The following is a 15,502-nucleotide window of genomic DNA, read 5'->3' on the forward strand; positions in this document are numbered from 1 at the left end:
TGTTTCCCAACCTCACAAGCATGTCAGCTTCATAGCCTAGACAATGCCATATGTCCTGACTTTTGTCTAGTAAATTAAATATGAAATAAGGACTAAACTCCATATATGTGTGTATGTGCACACACACATATATAGAGAGAGAGCTTTTCAATTTTATTATATTATAGAAATTGTATTTCTAGATCCCATGGAAAAGTAAAGAGACTTGTAGAGGATTCTTTTTTTTTTTTTTTAAGAAAACATGATACATGTGGGAGGGAGGATCCATTCCTACTGCAATCAAGAATAAAACTATGAAGTACTGTGAAAATTAAACTAGTTTCTATTCATCTTAATTATGGCAAAACAGCTTGTTATTAAACCCTTTGTCTTATCACACTCTAATTCTAAGACCATTTCAGAGGCTCAAATCACACAAACGCTCAGTTCCTGATACTGATGGCCTCACACTTAGTGCTTTTTCAGATAAAGAAAACAAGACTGGCTAAACACTGATGGGGCTGACCTTGTGCCACTAATAATGATGACATGCAAAGACAGCTGTCACCTCAGTCACACCAAAGCAGGCCAGAGAGCCTCAATGCTTTGGGAAGCCACAAAGGGGGACAAATAAGCAGCGAGTACGGGTCTGAGTGCAGTGGGCACTAGCTAACACACACTGGATTACATGGAGCACTGTGGTAACGTGCACAAGGATGAACACCTAAACCTCAAACACTACAAGGGCTGAAAATCCCAGCCACCCTGAACCTGCAAGCTACCAGCTAATGTCCACATTAGCAGCAAAATAAACTTAAGTAATCTACTGGAAATACTTCCCAAGAGGTATTCATTCAAAAAACAAAAAAAGGACAGTGCAGAAATCAAAACTGCATGCACATATGCACTGCAGTTGATTCACAGAAATACTGAAAAGGAGTTTGTATGGACCTGGGAACCATGAGCCTCAGTATTCAATAACACATAAACTCAACATGCTATACTTAATGACAAAGTGACGAATGCTACTCTGAGAATCAAGACCATGATTCTCTTGATGCTTAAAAAAAAAAAAAAAAAAAAAAGAGGATACTAAAAAACTAGGCTGGAAAGTATTTCCAAGTGATTTCCTCAAAGCTTGGAAAACTGTTTTACCTGTGAGAATTCAGTGAGGTTCCCCTTTTCACATACAATAATGTAATTTGCAACTACATGCCAAAGGGAACATATGCCAGACTCTGCTTGAGTTATTGGTCTGAGATGGATTCTCCAGAACAGAGTAGACATAAAAGAGTTACTGAAAAGCAGTCAAAGGGAAGATTGACAGGCGGGATCCAAAGTGCACATGCAATGCTTTGTCGCACCTCATGTCAACACACCGTCAGTGGCTCTAGGCAGGAGGCAACCTCTTTCTTTCCCAAGCAACAAGACAAGGCAGTAAGCATGCACACAAGGGGCAATATGAGATCCTCAACTTGTAACAGAAAAAAAGCAACATCAGGGAACGAAAATGTTATCAACTCAGGCTTCCAGCTTGGAATAAAAAAATTTTCTGGTTACCTTTCAAAGGCATTAACTGTTCTGTTACAGTTTAAAATTCCAATGGCCTTGCCCAGCAAATTTAGAATGAAAAAAAAAATATATTAGTGACTGGATTTCTGACTATCCAAACTTTGCCAGATCTTAGAACATATCCAAGGAGTCAAGACAGGCTAGGGTATGCATATCACTGCAGATGTGAAGGTAGAAAAGATTTCATGTCTACTTCTGAACCCTCTACCTATGGCAGTAGGAGAAAGGACAGTCTCCACCTCCCCGCATGTCACCTTCCTCTTGAACCCATTTATTAGTGATGCACATCCATCCTATACTAGCTGAGTATGTATACCTGAGAAACATTAGTGTTAAGATATCGCCCTTACAAAGACTGGTAGATGGGCCCAAGCGCAGAAAGCAAGTTTTCCCTCAGTTTATTTTGCTGTTAGTGTCACAGTTTTTGTTTTTTAAGCTCCTAATGCCACTCAACAATCTACATGAAGATAAATTCTGCTCAGATGAAACCCAAGTCAAACAGTTCATCTGTCTACACACTGATAGCTTAATTAGTTCACAGGTTTCCAAACCCTAGTGTCCAGTGACACCAAGAACTAGTCTTAGAGTTCTCTAGAAAGAAATAGGTACAATTGCTAAAGGGACTATCCAGATTATTTTCTACAGTTATTCCAGTTAGCTTGGTATCAATGCTTTGCCTATGGCTGTTATTTGGTTCAATGGCAGAATAAGGCGACACTTTTAACAATTTGAATTACATACACACACTCATACTCTCTCACACAGTCAGGCACATGACCCAAAAAAAAAAAAAAAAAAAAAAAAGCATAGAGAGCTTTGGTGGGAAGGGGGGAGTTCTAAATAAATAAACATCTGTACAGATAAAACACCCGGATTGCAAAAGATCACTGAGGTTTTTGAGAAGGCCGTGCAGAGGTTTGCATGCTAGAAGATAGCTTTTTGGAGCCTTTCTCAGTGGCCGGCCTGCTACTGGGAGACAAGGGAACTCCGGAATCTAGCTGGGAAGACTTGGATCTTCGAGCAGATAGCAAGGAATGTTTAGCAGAAGCAGGGTCCTTGGAGACAAGCTGTTCCTTTCCAGCTGCATTTGTGTTTGGCTGCTGTGAGGCCGGGGGCTGACGGCCTTTCTCGGCCTTGTCATCTGGGGTATTCTTACTGACAGACTTGACAGAGCTCCCGCCAGCCTTTTTGGACAGCAAGGTTGTCTTGCCAAGGTCAGTGGAGCGCCGGGTCTCTTTCTGTCTCAAGGCTGACTTAAAGAAGGACAGTCCCTTATCTTCAGACTTGCTGTCCCTCTTCAGCCCAGAGCGCACGCTGGTGCTCGGCGAGCGCAGGCTGGCCATGGAGGAGCTCCGAACGTGTTTGCCATCGACTCTGCTGTCCCCTGCTCTGGCCTGATTCACCCGAGGGGAGCTGGGTTTGGAGGTGGAGGTGGAGGAGACACTGGCTCTGTCAGAACCTAAGCTTTGTCTGGAACCCTCTCTACTCAAGCTCCGGTCAGAAGTCCTGCTCTTCCCAGAAGGGTAGGAGCCCCTGGTGCCAGGGCCTGGGGCTTTTTTGGCAGATATGGAGGAAGAGGAGTAAGTGAAGGCAGAAGCAGACTTCTGCTTCTGTGGTGAAGGAGAAGACATGGATTCCTGGGACCTGGGGGACGATTCTTTTTTGGGTTGGGTAGAGGCGGGGGATGAATGCCTCCCACTGGCCCTGGAAGAATCTGCTTTGCTCCGACAGCGGGCAGGTTTCATGGAAACCTTCACAGGAACAGGTGAAGAAGGGGATGGACTTGAAAGAGAAGATTCCTGGCTGGCCAAGGCTGGCCTCCCCTTCCGCATGCTCTTCTCTGGCTCAGAAGTGCCTTTGGAACTAGGGGGTCTCTTGGTTGTGCTCTCTGGCTTCTTTGTGAGGGAGTCTGGGTGGCTGGGAGGTTTCACCTCTTTGACTGGAGAGCTGTCAACAGAATCACTCTGATCCACATAAGCAATCTGGTTATTATTATCGAAAGGGTCAGAGACCGGGGGCAAGCAATCCCCTTGTGCTAGATTTTTGTTTGGTGTGTCTACCACACTGGAGTTTAATCTTCGAGAGTCTGACTCATCTTTGAACACACCTTCCATGACAGCCAGTGGGGCCCGGCCCACAGCCTTGTGCTCTCGTCTATTGTGACTGTCACTTGGTTCCTGGTGGCTACCAGAAAGGTTCCGTAGACTACCGAAGCAAGAAATGGAGACTTTGTCGTCACCTGCTTCCCCAATCCTTTCAAGGGTGGAGGCAGATCCATGGATCGGGGAGTCCCCTGAGAAGCGGGAAGGAGAACTGGAACGCATCTGAAGCTTGGCAGACAGGGACCAAGAAGGCCGCATGCAATTTTCATTGACTGCCAAGGGGCTGGTGACAGAAGATCTGGATGACAGACTTTGTCGCTGCACACTTCTCACGAACGGTCGAGTAGAAAAGCCTCCTGCATAGCAGAGAAAATTCTGTCAGGCTAAACCAACAAAAACACTTAGTAACACCTTAAAACACTTGAGAGAGAGCAAGGGCAAGCCTGGTGGAAACAACAGGACCATGGCCTTCAAAGCTGGCCTGTTTGCTCGAGTCAAGGATAGCTGTGTGTTTCGATCTTTTAAAGACCAGTTCCCTTATCCACAAGATAGGGTCATGCTAATGCTGAAGTCAGCCAAATGTTCTCCACCTACTTCATCCTACATCAGGGTCAGTATGCTTTCTGGAAAGACCTAGTCAGCCTGTCAGGCTGTTCAGGCAATTGCTTAGCTCTGTGACCTTACCATAAAAGTAGCCACAGGTGGCATACAATTAAGCACGGATGGCTATGTTCCAAAATCTATGGAAAAACCAGCCATCCATATGTGGCCTCCAGCTGCAGTCAGCTGACCATTAGTCTAATTAGAGAATTAAATAAAATCTTAGAAGTCTGTGTCCAGCAAGGATCCTGGCATGCACAGATGTTCGTTCACTACACATGGGATGCTAACCCATCTCCTTCATCTTCCTGAAGGATACGTGGGACTCACAGAAACAAACTCCTTGCCCAAAATGACACAAGACCCATGACCCCCATTGCATTCCCTGTGGAAATAAGTCTATAACAGGTAACAATGAAAGGGTATTAGTGGAAAGGACTAGAGCCTTGGATATTATTAGACCTTGAATAACTGGTAGACTAGTATTTCCAAAGGTTTAAACCTTCCCAAGACAATTCCAAGCTGAATTCTGTATACATTTATAACTGTAGCTGTGGCCTTTGTGACTTCTAAGAGTCAGGTTCCGTTCTATGTGACCACTGAGCAGGGCTAAATGGTGATGATGCTTAAGAAGATATTGATTTCACCAACTAGACTGTTTAAAAATAGATTAAGGCAAGCTACTCCTGGGTTTATTGTTAAAACAACAGCAAATTCCAAGTTTACAGGGCTGTGGTGAAAATAACAGCCACCCAAATAGGCATAGGTTCAGTAGTCAGCTTTTCCTAAAATACTAGGAAGGAGAAAGAGCTTAGTAACAATAGTCCAATATACTCCTGCTTCACGAGGAAAAGAAGCAAAATGCCAAAGCAGGTCGAGTCAAAGCCATGCCCCAGCTCTCCTATTTGACTTCTTTCCAACTACCTTCCATTGTGGCTCCATTTCATTTTCTCAGAATTATCCATCACCCCTAGAAGCAGATTAAAGCAACTGAAATATTGGCAGCAGAGTGAATCTCTCTGGAAGATGAGTCACTGTCTTCATTACAGAAGCTGAGCTCACCCTCTCCCCCTTCCAGCTCTTAGTACTTAGGCTGCCAATCCATCCCAGACCACCTGGGGTTCCTGGTAGCACTAAGGGCTATCCTGTCAAGGTTCAAGTCTAAGTGAGAGGTACCAAGAAAAAAATAAATAAACAAAATGCACTTCAATATTTAATCAGATTTTCTCCAGTATTGATATTGTGACTATGTTTAGAGTAGAGGTCAAGCTGACCCAAAGGTGTCCTCACTGAACTGAGAACAGTAACTCTACATGAAGCAGTCTCAGGCAAGGTAGTCTCAGGTAGTCTCTGGGTCCTTACAGCCATTCTACAAATTTTAACAAAAAGTATTTACTACTAAAAGAGCTGAAGATCTAATCCGTACACTGGAATGTAAAAGTGGGAAATAATGAAGTAGAAGGAGAAAGCCCTGGGTTACAGAGAAGCCACAACTCAGTTATGCAACTCCACTCTCTTGAGTTCTACAAACTCCTTGGAAAAAGATTTTGTTCCTAAGCCTGCGGAACCTGTGCTTTGTTTATGAGTTGTCATTTGGGAAATCTAACACCAAGACCCACACCCACCATCGTCTTCACTCCTTTCTCCTGTCATCTCCACAGACTCAGAGAGTGAGGCCAAGGAGGTGCGTCTGGAGGAGGCTGCAGAGGTCACGCTGGCTTGCTTGCTCCCTGGGAGCCGGCTCACCCAGTGCTCACACAGAGAAGAACTTGTGGAACCTGCAGAAAAGAAGATGGGTCCTAAGGTCAGCCAGGGTCCTGCACTGCACACAGCCTATCAAGTCAAGCTGCCAGTCAAGCCAGAGACTTGTGTCCTCATTCCAGAGTTAAGACAAACTCCCACAGCTGAGTATCTCTAGCAAAAACGAAGAAATTTCAAGCAATTCCTACATATAGAAAAGTTGTAGAAACAAAATGCAAATGTAGAATAAATGTTTCCAAAAGCAATACCTAATCCTGGCAAGGGAATGGTAGAACAAGGACACACAGCCACTCACTCTACAAGGGACTCGCTAAGCACAAGCTCTAAGCACTGGCAGTACTACTGAATCACCCAGAGAAAGGGCAGTAATACAGACATTGTTTCACTTAGCTTCAATGTCTTTTGGACATTTTAAAGCCATTTTATAATACTAATGATCCATGCGCGCGCGCACACACACACACACACACACACACACAGAGCAGGGGATACGAATGTGCTCTATATCCATCAGTCCTATCAATTCCAGGGGTACCTTTAAATATATGTTAGTGCAATAGCGTTCTTGAAATTGACTACATGAAGCAGCACTGCCTTAAACAGACCTAAAGAGACCATCATTTTTAGCACATCTCAGATTCTGGAATGGCCCAAGAGTACCAGAGTGCCCTCTTCCAGTCAAGTGAGCAGCCTACCCACCATGTAGGCCTTGTCTCCTAGCAGGGGGTTGCTCTGCTTGAGGAACACTTCCTTTCAGTTGCTTTAAGCAGACCCCTGTAGAGGACTGGAAAGGTACATATTGATTATATTACATTTCAAGCTATTTTCTTAAAGCCATAGTCTGCAGTAAGAAGCATGCATCTTCCTCTCATTTGGCTTATCTATAGCTGCATCCATGTTTTGTGTGGGACTCATTTCTATACGGACTAACATAATAGGCTGCATCTCATCAGCAAAATTGAGCCAGGCAGTGGTGGCGCACACCTTTAATCTCAGCATTTAGGAGGCGGAGGCACATAGATCTCTGTGAGTTCGAGGCCAGACTGGTCTACAGAGCGAATTCCAGGATGAGCTCCAAAGCTACACAGAGAAACCCTACCTCAAAAAACAAACAAACAAACAAACAGACAGACAGACAAAAAAACAAAAACAAAAACAAAAAAAACCTAAGCCCTCAATCAGTTAACAGCAGTCAATTCTTCCCCTAACAGAATAATCTTATGGAAGAAAAAGAACTCTTTCTTACTTTCTTCCTTTCTAATGGTCCTTTATTGTTTACAGAATGCTTTCACATACCTTCACCAAAGGTAAACAACCAGCAACCCCACTGGGTGGATGTTATCAGATGGGATATATTCCAAGATAGTCCAAACAAATGTCAGAACAACACCTCAGGCTGCTAATACTATTCCTCCAGGCACTTCACCAACAAGGAAATTATGAATGGTTTGGCTAGGCTCTGCCCCACCTCTATGTGATGACAGTTCATGATAGTTCAGCATCTACCCAAACTTCCTTAGCTGAAATCATATTAGTTCCCAGATTAAGTGGAAGCGTAAAAATTAATCTCATCAATGAAGCCTTCTGAGACATCCTCTGGTCCAAGAATTACAACCTCCTGCTCTGGGAAAACACACCCAAGAACCAGGTTACCTGCCACTGAGCTATTGGCCGACCATGATGGGATGGCTGTCCGCCTCTGGTAGAAAAGTATGTAAGCTGTCTGTGTGCACACCTCTTCTTCTGACAGCTGCTGCACATCGCTGTCATCGAAGCAATACCAGAGACCGTCCACGGAGTTCTTACAGTACGCTGCCAAAAAGAGCCCACTGTCAGCACCAGCAAGGCCACACCAGGCACTCTACCCACATACTTTATATTATATATACCCTTTATAGTTCACGTTTATAATTAATTCAATAGCATTTTAAACTGCCCGTAGTAACAGAAAGAGATTAAGGAAAAAAACAAATCCAAATTTCATATCACACCTAGACAGAATGTTCCAAGAAATTCCTAAGTATTCCAATTTCATAACTATTTCATCTCAGAAAACTCATTACACTTCTAAGTATAAGTAGGTCTCAACCAGTGACAATTTTGTCCTGCTAGAGACACTTTGCAATGAATGGAAACACTTTGATTGTCACAACTAGGTGGGTTGGGGGTGGAGGTCAAAAAGCATCTAGTGGGTAGAGGCCAGGCATGTCCACAATACATAGGGAGCATTCTACAACACAGAATATCCAGTCTCACTGTCAAAAGGCAGGGTAAAGAACTTTGATATTTGTGTTTACTAGTGACATAAAATATGAACAGCCACCAACTAATATTTAAGACTTACCATAATATAAGCATCTCATTTAATCCTGGGATTTATTATTCCTACAAATTTACACAGGCTCAGAAAGACTCCTTATGGGGCTGGGAACATAGCTTTGCTGGTAAAGTGCTTACCAGGCAAAGGTGAGGACCTGAGTTCAATCCCCACCACCCAGCCTAGCCAAATCATCAAGTCCAAGCCCCAGAAACCCTGTCTTTAAGAACAACAAACAAACAAAAAAAACAGCAACAAGAAACCAAAACACAAAGTAGGTGTCCCTGAGGAGGACACCTGACCTCACACACTCCACTAATACATCCATATTATCCTACACACAAAGACTGCCTAGCACATAGTTGTGCAGCTGGTGGAGGATGAGTATATGGCATTTTGGGTTTATCTAATCCTCTGGCTTGTGCTTAAAGCCCGATTGTACCCCATTCTTTTCCTTCAGGGGAAGACTAAATGATCCGGAAGTTCCCTGCAAACCTGAGAACACAGAACTCGAGAATACATACATGGAGCCTTCTCCCCAGTTTCAACTCTAAGCCTGAGATAGAAATAAAGAAGAATTAAGTACTATCAAGAAAAACAAAAAATCAGAGCCAGTAAGAGCCAATAAAAACATAGCTCAATTATTAGAATATGTGCTTAGTGTGCCCAAGAACCTGGGTTTGATCACAAGCACCATACCTATGCCAAAACCTTGAGGTCATGAGGCCAAGTCATACTATTAGGCTGGATCAAGGGATCTTATAAACCTTATCCAGAAAAGCAAATTATTATCACACTTCTTAAAATACCCATTTACTGAACACAGATGAGTGCTGGAATATTCAGTAAATGCTGACACAGACTTCATTAGCCCTCAAAGACAGGGCACATACAATCCTGACAGGCACCACCAGTGACACCCTCGTTAGGCCACTTCACTTTTCAAGTGTGGAACCACAGAGATGAAAAGGGACCCAGGTGAGGAACTGTTCCTAGCTAGACAGGTCCCAAAAGAGAAGCAAAGACTCTGAATGTGGGAGAGACATCAGGTGCAGCTACCAAACCAGAGAGTGAAATGGAGACACACACAACAAATGGAGTCACAGCAACAGCACCGGCTGGGCCAATGGTGTCAGGCCAGGCTAACACACAAAGGGCCCATCTGGGGAGGAGGCTGCTATTCTGGAGAGGTGAGTGGGAGCAGAACTGCACAGGGACACGCCCACCAAGAGAAGGATAACCTTGCTCTAGTTCAGTCTGTTTCCTTTCAGGATGGTCTGTTCTCGACTGTGGCATGGAAAGGCCACATAGTAACTTACTAATAAGCAAACTATTTATTTCTAATTCTACTTGCTTTTCTCCCGAACACTGCCTTCCAACATGTTTTCTAGGCCAGTGCTACTTAAGCTATGGCTCAGAAACTGGCATTTGTCCACAAAAGGAGGCACCAAAACAAAAATAAGCAGTCAAAAACATCTAGCAATATGATACTGCTGTAACATTTGTATTGTATTTTTACAAAACTGGCTTATGAAGGATTGGAAATGCTAAAATAGAAAATATCAAGGCCTTTATCACAGATAGTTTGAGAGTCTCTTTTCTAGAATCCTTGTACAAGTTAGCCATATACGCACTATGCAATTACAGCAAGAATGCATCAAAGACATTCTAGTGAGAACTTCAAACCAGAGTATCGCCAGCTAAATAACTGCTGGTAAAGGTCCGTACAGCCTATTTGATCCCTAGGCCCCACTGATGGAAAGACAGAACCAACTCCCTCACACATGTTGTCCTCTGACATCTACATGCACTGTCATCCCCAAAGACAAATAAATAAATGTAATTTAAAAAAAAAAAAAAAGTCATGTAATGCCAGGGGTTGTTTTCTCTAAATTATAACTGTAAACATTTAGAGATAAGATAAGCAATGGTTTGCCTTAAGAACAGGAAAGGAGGGACCTGGGGAGATGGCTCTGCATGGTACATAGTGGTAACCCTATCGAGTCAGGCTGATGCTCAATGGACAGCCCAGCCTAAACTGGCAAGCTTCAGGCCAGTAAGAAATTGTTTCAAATCAAAGTAGACAAAGCCTAAGAAACAATACCCAAGGTTGTCCTCTAGCCTTCAAACTCAAACCCAAATACACACATAGAACAGGAAAGAGGAAATAATGTAGACCAGTGACTCTCAACCTGTGAGTCAGGACCCCTTTTACAAAGGTCACCTAAGACCATCAGAAAACACAGACATTTACATTACAATTCATAACAGTAGTAATATCACAGTAATGAAATAGCAACAAAAGTAATTTTATGGTTGGGGGTCACCACAACATGAGGAACTTAGCATTAGGAAGGTTGAGGACCACTGATTAGAGACTATGCGAGTACCTCCTAGGGAAGGGCCAATGAGCAGACACACTCACTTCTGCTCATCACTGTGCTTCATGAGCCCAAGTAAAGTTATTTGGCCAAGTTCTTAGATGGCTCTACAATCACACCCAAGCTCCTTTTACTAAGTCACACTGCTTCTGAGGTTTTCAAGTAGTTTCCAAAGTCTGTTCTAAATAAAGAACAACATGATATTCTGAAACCTAGTACTGTCCTATTTTCCCTAACAATTCCTTGCCTAGGTAGTATATAAGTCTCTAATTTGAAAATGACTTCTTTACCAAAGCTGAAACAGTGTAAATATCAACCAGAAATGCTGGCAAAGGTGTTGATACAGTGAGTAGCTAGTAGATTTCAATTACATCCAAGTCCTTTTCCATTCTAAGAGTAAAGAATAATTTCATGACTCAGCATCCAAGAACATAGACATTACTAGTAATGTTAGAAAAGCAAATATCCAACTAGAAATACAATCATCACACAAGCGGCTGTTATAAAAATATATAAAACAACAAACATTGCATTGCCATCTATCTAAATAGTGTTCATAAAAAGTACAAGGTAAAACATATTTAAGCTATTAATATCTTATGTGAAGCGAAAGCACCTTAGGAGCCCCTTTTCTCCTTGCAAATACTTCCCAGACAAGCAGAAGCCAAATTGTTGGGTCATGAACACACCAGGAGGCTGGGTCGTTCCTCTCAAAAACAGCTGCTGCCAGCAGAGTTACACTACAAGGGTTTCAAGAATGAGCGATTATAGCTAGTCATCTTCCTATCCTGACTGGAAGAGAGCATGCAAGGTTGGGAAGGCCAACCATCACTATTACCTTGCCAATACACAGGGGAATTGGTGGCTAACTGCTAGGAGAAGAATCTACAAGGAGTCATCAACATTAGATTAAAAGTTTAAAAAAGAAAACAATCTATGTTTAACAATGGGAACAGTTACTAGTCAAGTCACTTAACAGAATATGTCCTGAGAAACACAATGTTAGACAACTTGTCATTAGAACAGCAGTATAACTACACAAGCTAGGACACCACCATATCACTAAGCAACATCATCTTTGCTGGACCACAGTAAAGATGTGGCTCTCACTCTGAGCCCATGTGGTACTACTGCACAAACAGGTTGCCAATCTCAGGCAGCTTCTCCTCCCCTCCCCTGGGTTCATCTCCACTACCACTTACTACACACATGGCAGTGTCCTTAAATTTTATTTCTAGCTACATCTCTACCTACTTGTTCCTACTCCTAGAAGATACACAGTGGGATTTCGTCACCTGTGATACGATAAGAGTCTATTGTAAGCTAACTACAAAGTGTTTAATATTTATGAGTGAAACATACCAGTAGTCAGTCACATCAGTATAAAAGAGCAAATGTATCAAAGTATTACTGTGGATGAACCTTACAAACGTTACGCTCAATAAAATGAAGCGGCTACAAAGAACTAATAATACTGTGTGGTCTCATGTACAAGAGGTAGCTAGAGTAATAAGTTCATCAAGACAGAGTATGGTAGTTGTCAGAGGCTGGAGGAGGGGAGCATGGAAATTACTGTTTAATGAGTTTCTGTTAGAGAAGATGAAAAGTTCTGGAAATGGACAGTGATGTGGCTATACAACAATGTGTTCTCAATGCCACCAAACTGGACACTTAATACTGACTAAAATGCTAAGTTTAATTATGTATATTTTAACTATTTTTTTAATATTAATAATCTTTATCTGGATATGCCTGATAATCCCATTTCACAATAGCATCCTTTCCACCTCTCTCTAGACTTCTTAGGCTGACCACAGTTGCTTTTATAATGCAAAAGTAAATTTACCCTTAAACGAATAAAGACATCATGAAAGGGGCTCATGACCATTTTAAGTTAGGGAGATGCTAGAGCCTCAAAAGCATCACATAGCTATAATGGGGAGGCACGTGGGTAAACAAGAGTGGCTCCTCAGCTGTCTTGTGCAAACATTCTCCCATCAGGTCTGCTCACTACTGGATGAATGAACTCAGAAGGAAGAAGGTTCATGTATTTGATCTTGGACAGAGATCTGGAGGATGAAGCTGCTCTCAGAGCTCGCAAAAGGCACACTGGAAGAGAAAGGGAGGTTCAAAAGCTACAAGCAAACAGCCTGAAGGAAGCGTCAGCACAGACACGCGGCCTCTCGCACTGCAGACCTGTGTAGTGCCCCCCTTGCATGGTGCCATGATGATTGCACACAGCATACAGGTCATAGATGTAGTCCTCAGGGTCCCTCCCGAGTCCATAGGGCCGTCTCCATGGGGACCAATGAGATGGCAAGCTCCAGCTGCTCTGGCTTCTCTTAACCACATGAGGTGTCATATCCAGGCCAGTCAAGGGGAACTTGACCATGTTCTGAAGTTTCATACGCCTGTCTCCTTCCTGTTGCAAGAAGAAAAACAAGTTCTGATGACATTTTAATGCAAGCAGATGGAAGTTCAGTTTAGCATGAAATGTGGGCCCTGTCAGTTCAATCACTTTGAATCGCCTATCTGATGTTTCCCAAGACACATTAATAGGGAAATAGACTAATAATATTAACTGTACAGCAACAAGCTTTAGTATGACCTAAAATAGAACCGATGAGAAGCAGCATGTAGGGAAAATGAATCTCCCGATTTTCATTTATTTATCTCTCAAAGCTTTTGTTTTGGGGTGGGAGACAACCTTAAAAGGAAAGTGACAATTTCTTTTTACTCTGTCAAGTGCCTGAAGATAATAGAGGACAGCCATGTAAAGGGCAACCCCACACCTAGCCCAGGAGAGGTATTCAATAAGCAGTGATCCTTCCCTCCTCACTTCTCCAACTAGCACATTTACTTGGCTAAACTTAACTAGTTAGCCAACAATCTTGCATAATCTGTGTTTTCCATTAAACCCTTTGGAATAGCCTTGAAACCTAAAAGCTGTTGAATGAATATTATTGCGTGTTTTCTATGTCCAGGAGAAGATTTAGCAAACTAATCAGACATGGATGTGACAATCGCAATGATTTATGATGGATCTATTAAGGAACAATACACGTTCATAGGAGAAAAGCTTCTGAATGAGAGCCAGGCTTATTCCTGGTGAAGAGGGAAGCACTGAGGCTTGCAGGGAGGAAGTGATGTCACCAGAATTGTGAGTGAAGAACTGTGAGCAGTGTGTACAACATGTCGGGAAGGGCAGGGCTACAGAGGTTAAGAAATCAATTAAAAGACTGCAACTGCAACCGCCTGAACAGTAACAGAAAGTTATTTAGTGGTAGGTGACAGCACTCAGGAGGAGACACACAAGGACTCCCCGGAAAAGCCAAGTCAATCTGCACAAGTGGCAACCTAGATAAGACAAGAAGGAATGTCAAAGATGACACTGCCGTTTGGAGTCTGGGATTCTGGAAGGAAAAGTGAAGGAAATCAGTTAGTATTAGGGGAGGAAGACAGAAGGCTGGACTGAAGTTTCAATCAATTTCCTACCTGCGGAGCCCAAGCTGGATGCCCAAGCCAAGTGCCATGCTTCATTACCCTGAAGCCTAGTCTGGACAGTCCCCTAAGTCCCACCTCGGTGCTCAGAAAACCCCGACCCGGGGACTAGGTGCGTCACCCTTGGTCCATCTTACGTCTTCACAGCTCTCCCTCCCTGCTGCTACACCTCTGCTACACCTTAGTCAGCAGCGGCCTCATGCTGCCCACAACACTTGCAAGCTCTCATCTGCTAACCACCCAACAGCTGACAGATCATGTCACATCACACTTGGGCAATTGCTGCTTCTGTGCAGAGCTCTTCACTGAAAGCTGACTCTGCCCTCAAGGGTATGCTTGGACAACTGCTCTCTACCCCCTTCTCTTCCATCTTAGCTCCCACCACTCATCTTCTGGAGTGCCACCCCACTGTCCTGCTTTCAGCCTCTTCACGGCCCAGGCTCAGCATAAACTGCTTCCTCTGTCACATGAAGTCCTGCTTCTCCTCATCTAGCAAACAGCTGCTCATTTTTTCTCACAAACTCTCTTAAATTCAGGCCACAAAGACTCACTACAGCTCACCTCTCATTAAATTCTCTTACAATGGGGTTGTCTAGGACATTCTTCACCTCAAGCAGTAGATAGACTTTGGGGAAAGTGACTCACAAAGCAGTACAAGAAAAAGCTGATAGTTCTATCTATTCATTACTCACCTACCCAACTATATTACAGCTCCTTGAAGCAGGACAATACTGTTTATTACATCAGGTAGAAATAGAATTCTACCTGATCACTTCTCAATCCAAAAGTAAACACACTAAAATTTATGGAAAACATTTACAAATCTAAATCAAATCCTTGAGAATAAAGTAAAACATGTGCATGAACTACATGAACTATAATTTTTAGGACTTAAAGAATCACAGGATAATCAAATTTTGCTTTAGAAAACATGACTACAGATAGGGTTAGCCAAACATGTGTGGAGTCATTCAGACAGCATCAGTGGGTGAATCCAACAGGGTCACCAAAGAACCTACACAAGCCACCAACAGGAGTCAAGAGAAACAAGGTCATGCTAGCGTTCCCCAGTGACAGGATTTTCTCACCTGGCGGAATCTCTTGAGGTGTATAATAAGCACATCAGGCAGAGTCCACAGGCTTAATGTGATGCTCCCCTGTTGCAGCTGCTTGCAGTGTGGGCACCGCCATGCATCATCTGGAGCAAGCTGGAAACAAGGAGCAGGACTTCCATTAGGTACCACATAATGAAAGTCTTTGTCATGGCAGACAGCTGAACTACTTTCTTA

General features: G+C 43.1%; 1 protein-coding gene across 3 annotated transcripts in view; it reads right to left on the minus strand.

Moving 5' to 3' along the window:
* Positions 1–215: 215 nt before the first annotated feature.
* The window catches only part of Usp31 (ubiquitin specific peptidase 31), a 50,701-nt gene continuing 35,414 nt past the window's right edge, over positions 216–15,502 (minus strand). For 2 of the 3 annotated variants that reach the window (XM_006980335.4, XM_042282986.2), the window contains exons 12-16: positions 15,302–15,421; positions 12,909–13,134; positions 7,668–7,826; positions 5,879–6,031; positions 216–4,009 (exon numbers count right to left, since the gene is read on the minus strand). In XM_006980335.4, the coding sequence (XP_006980397.2) occupies positions 2,436–4,009; positions 5,879–6,031; positions 7,668–7,826; positions 12,909–13,134; positions 15,302–15,421 (2,232 nt within the window). In that variant the 3' untranslated portion in view covers positions 216–2,435. The remainder of the gene's footprint in view (positions 4,010–5,878; positions 6,032–7,667; positions 7,827–12,908; positions 13,135–15,301; positions 15,422–15,502) is intronic. The other variant, XM_076551644.1, reaches the window with a different exon arrangement.

Source organism: Peromyscus maniculatus, chromosome 1 (genome assembly GCF_049852395.1).
Source record: "Peromyscus maniculatus bairdii isolate BWxNUB_F1_BW_parent chromosome 1, HU_Pman_BW_mat_3.1, whole genome shotgun sequence".
NCBI lineage: Eukaryota > Metazoa > Chordata > Mammalia > Rodentia > Cricetidae > Peromyscus > Peromyscus maniculatus.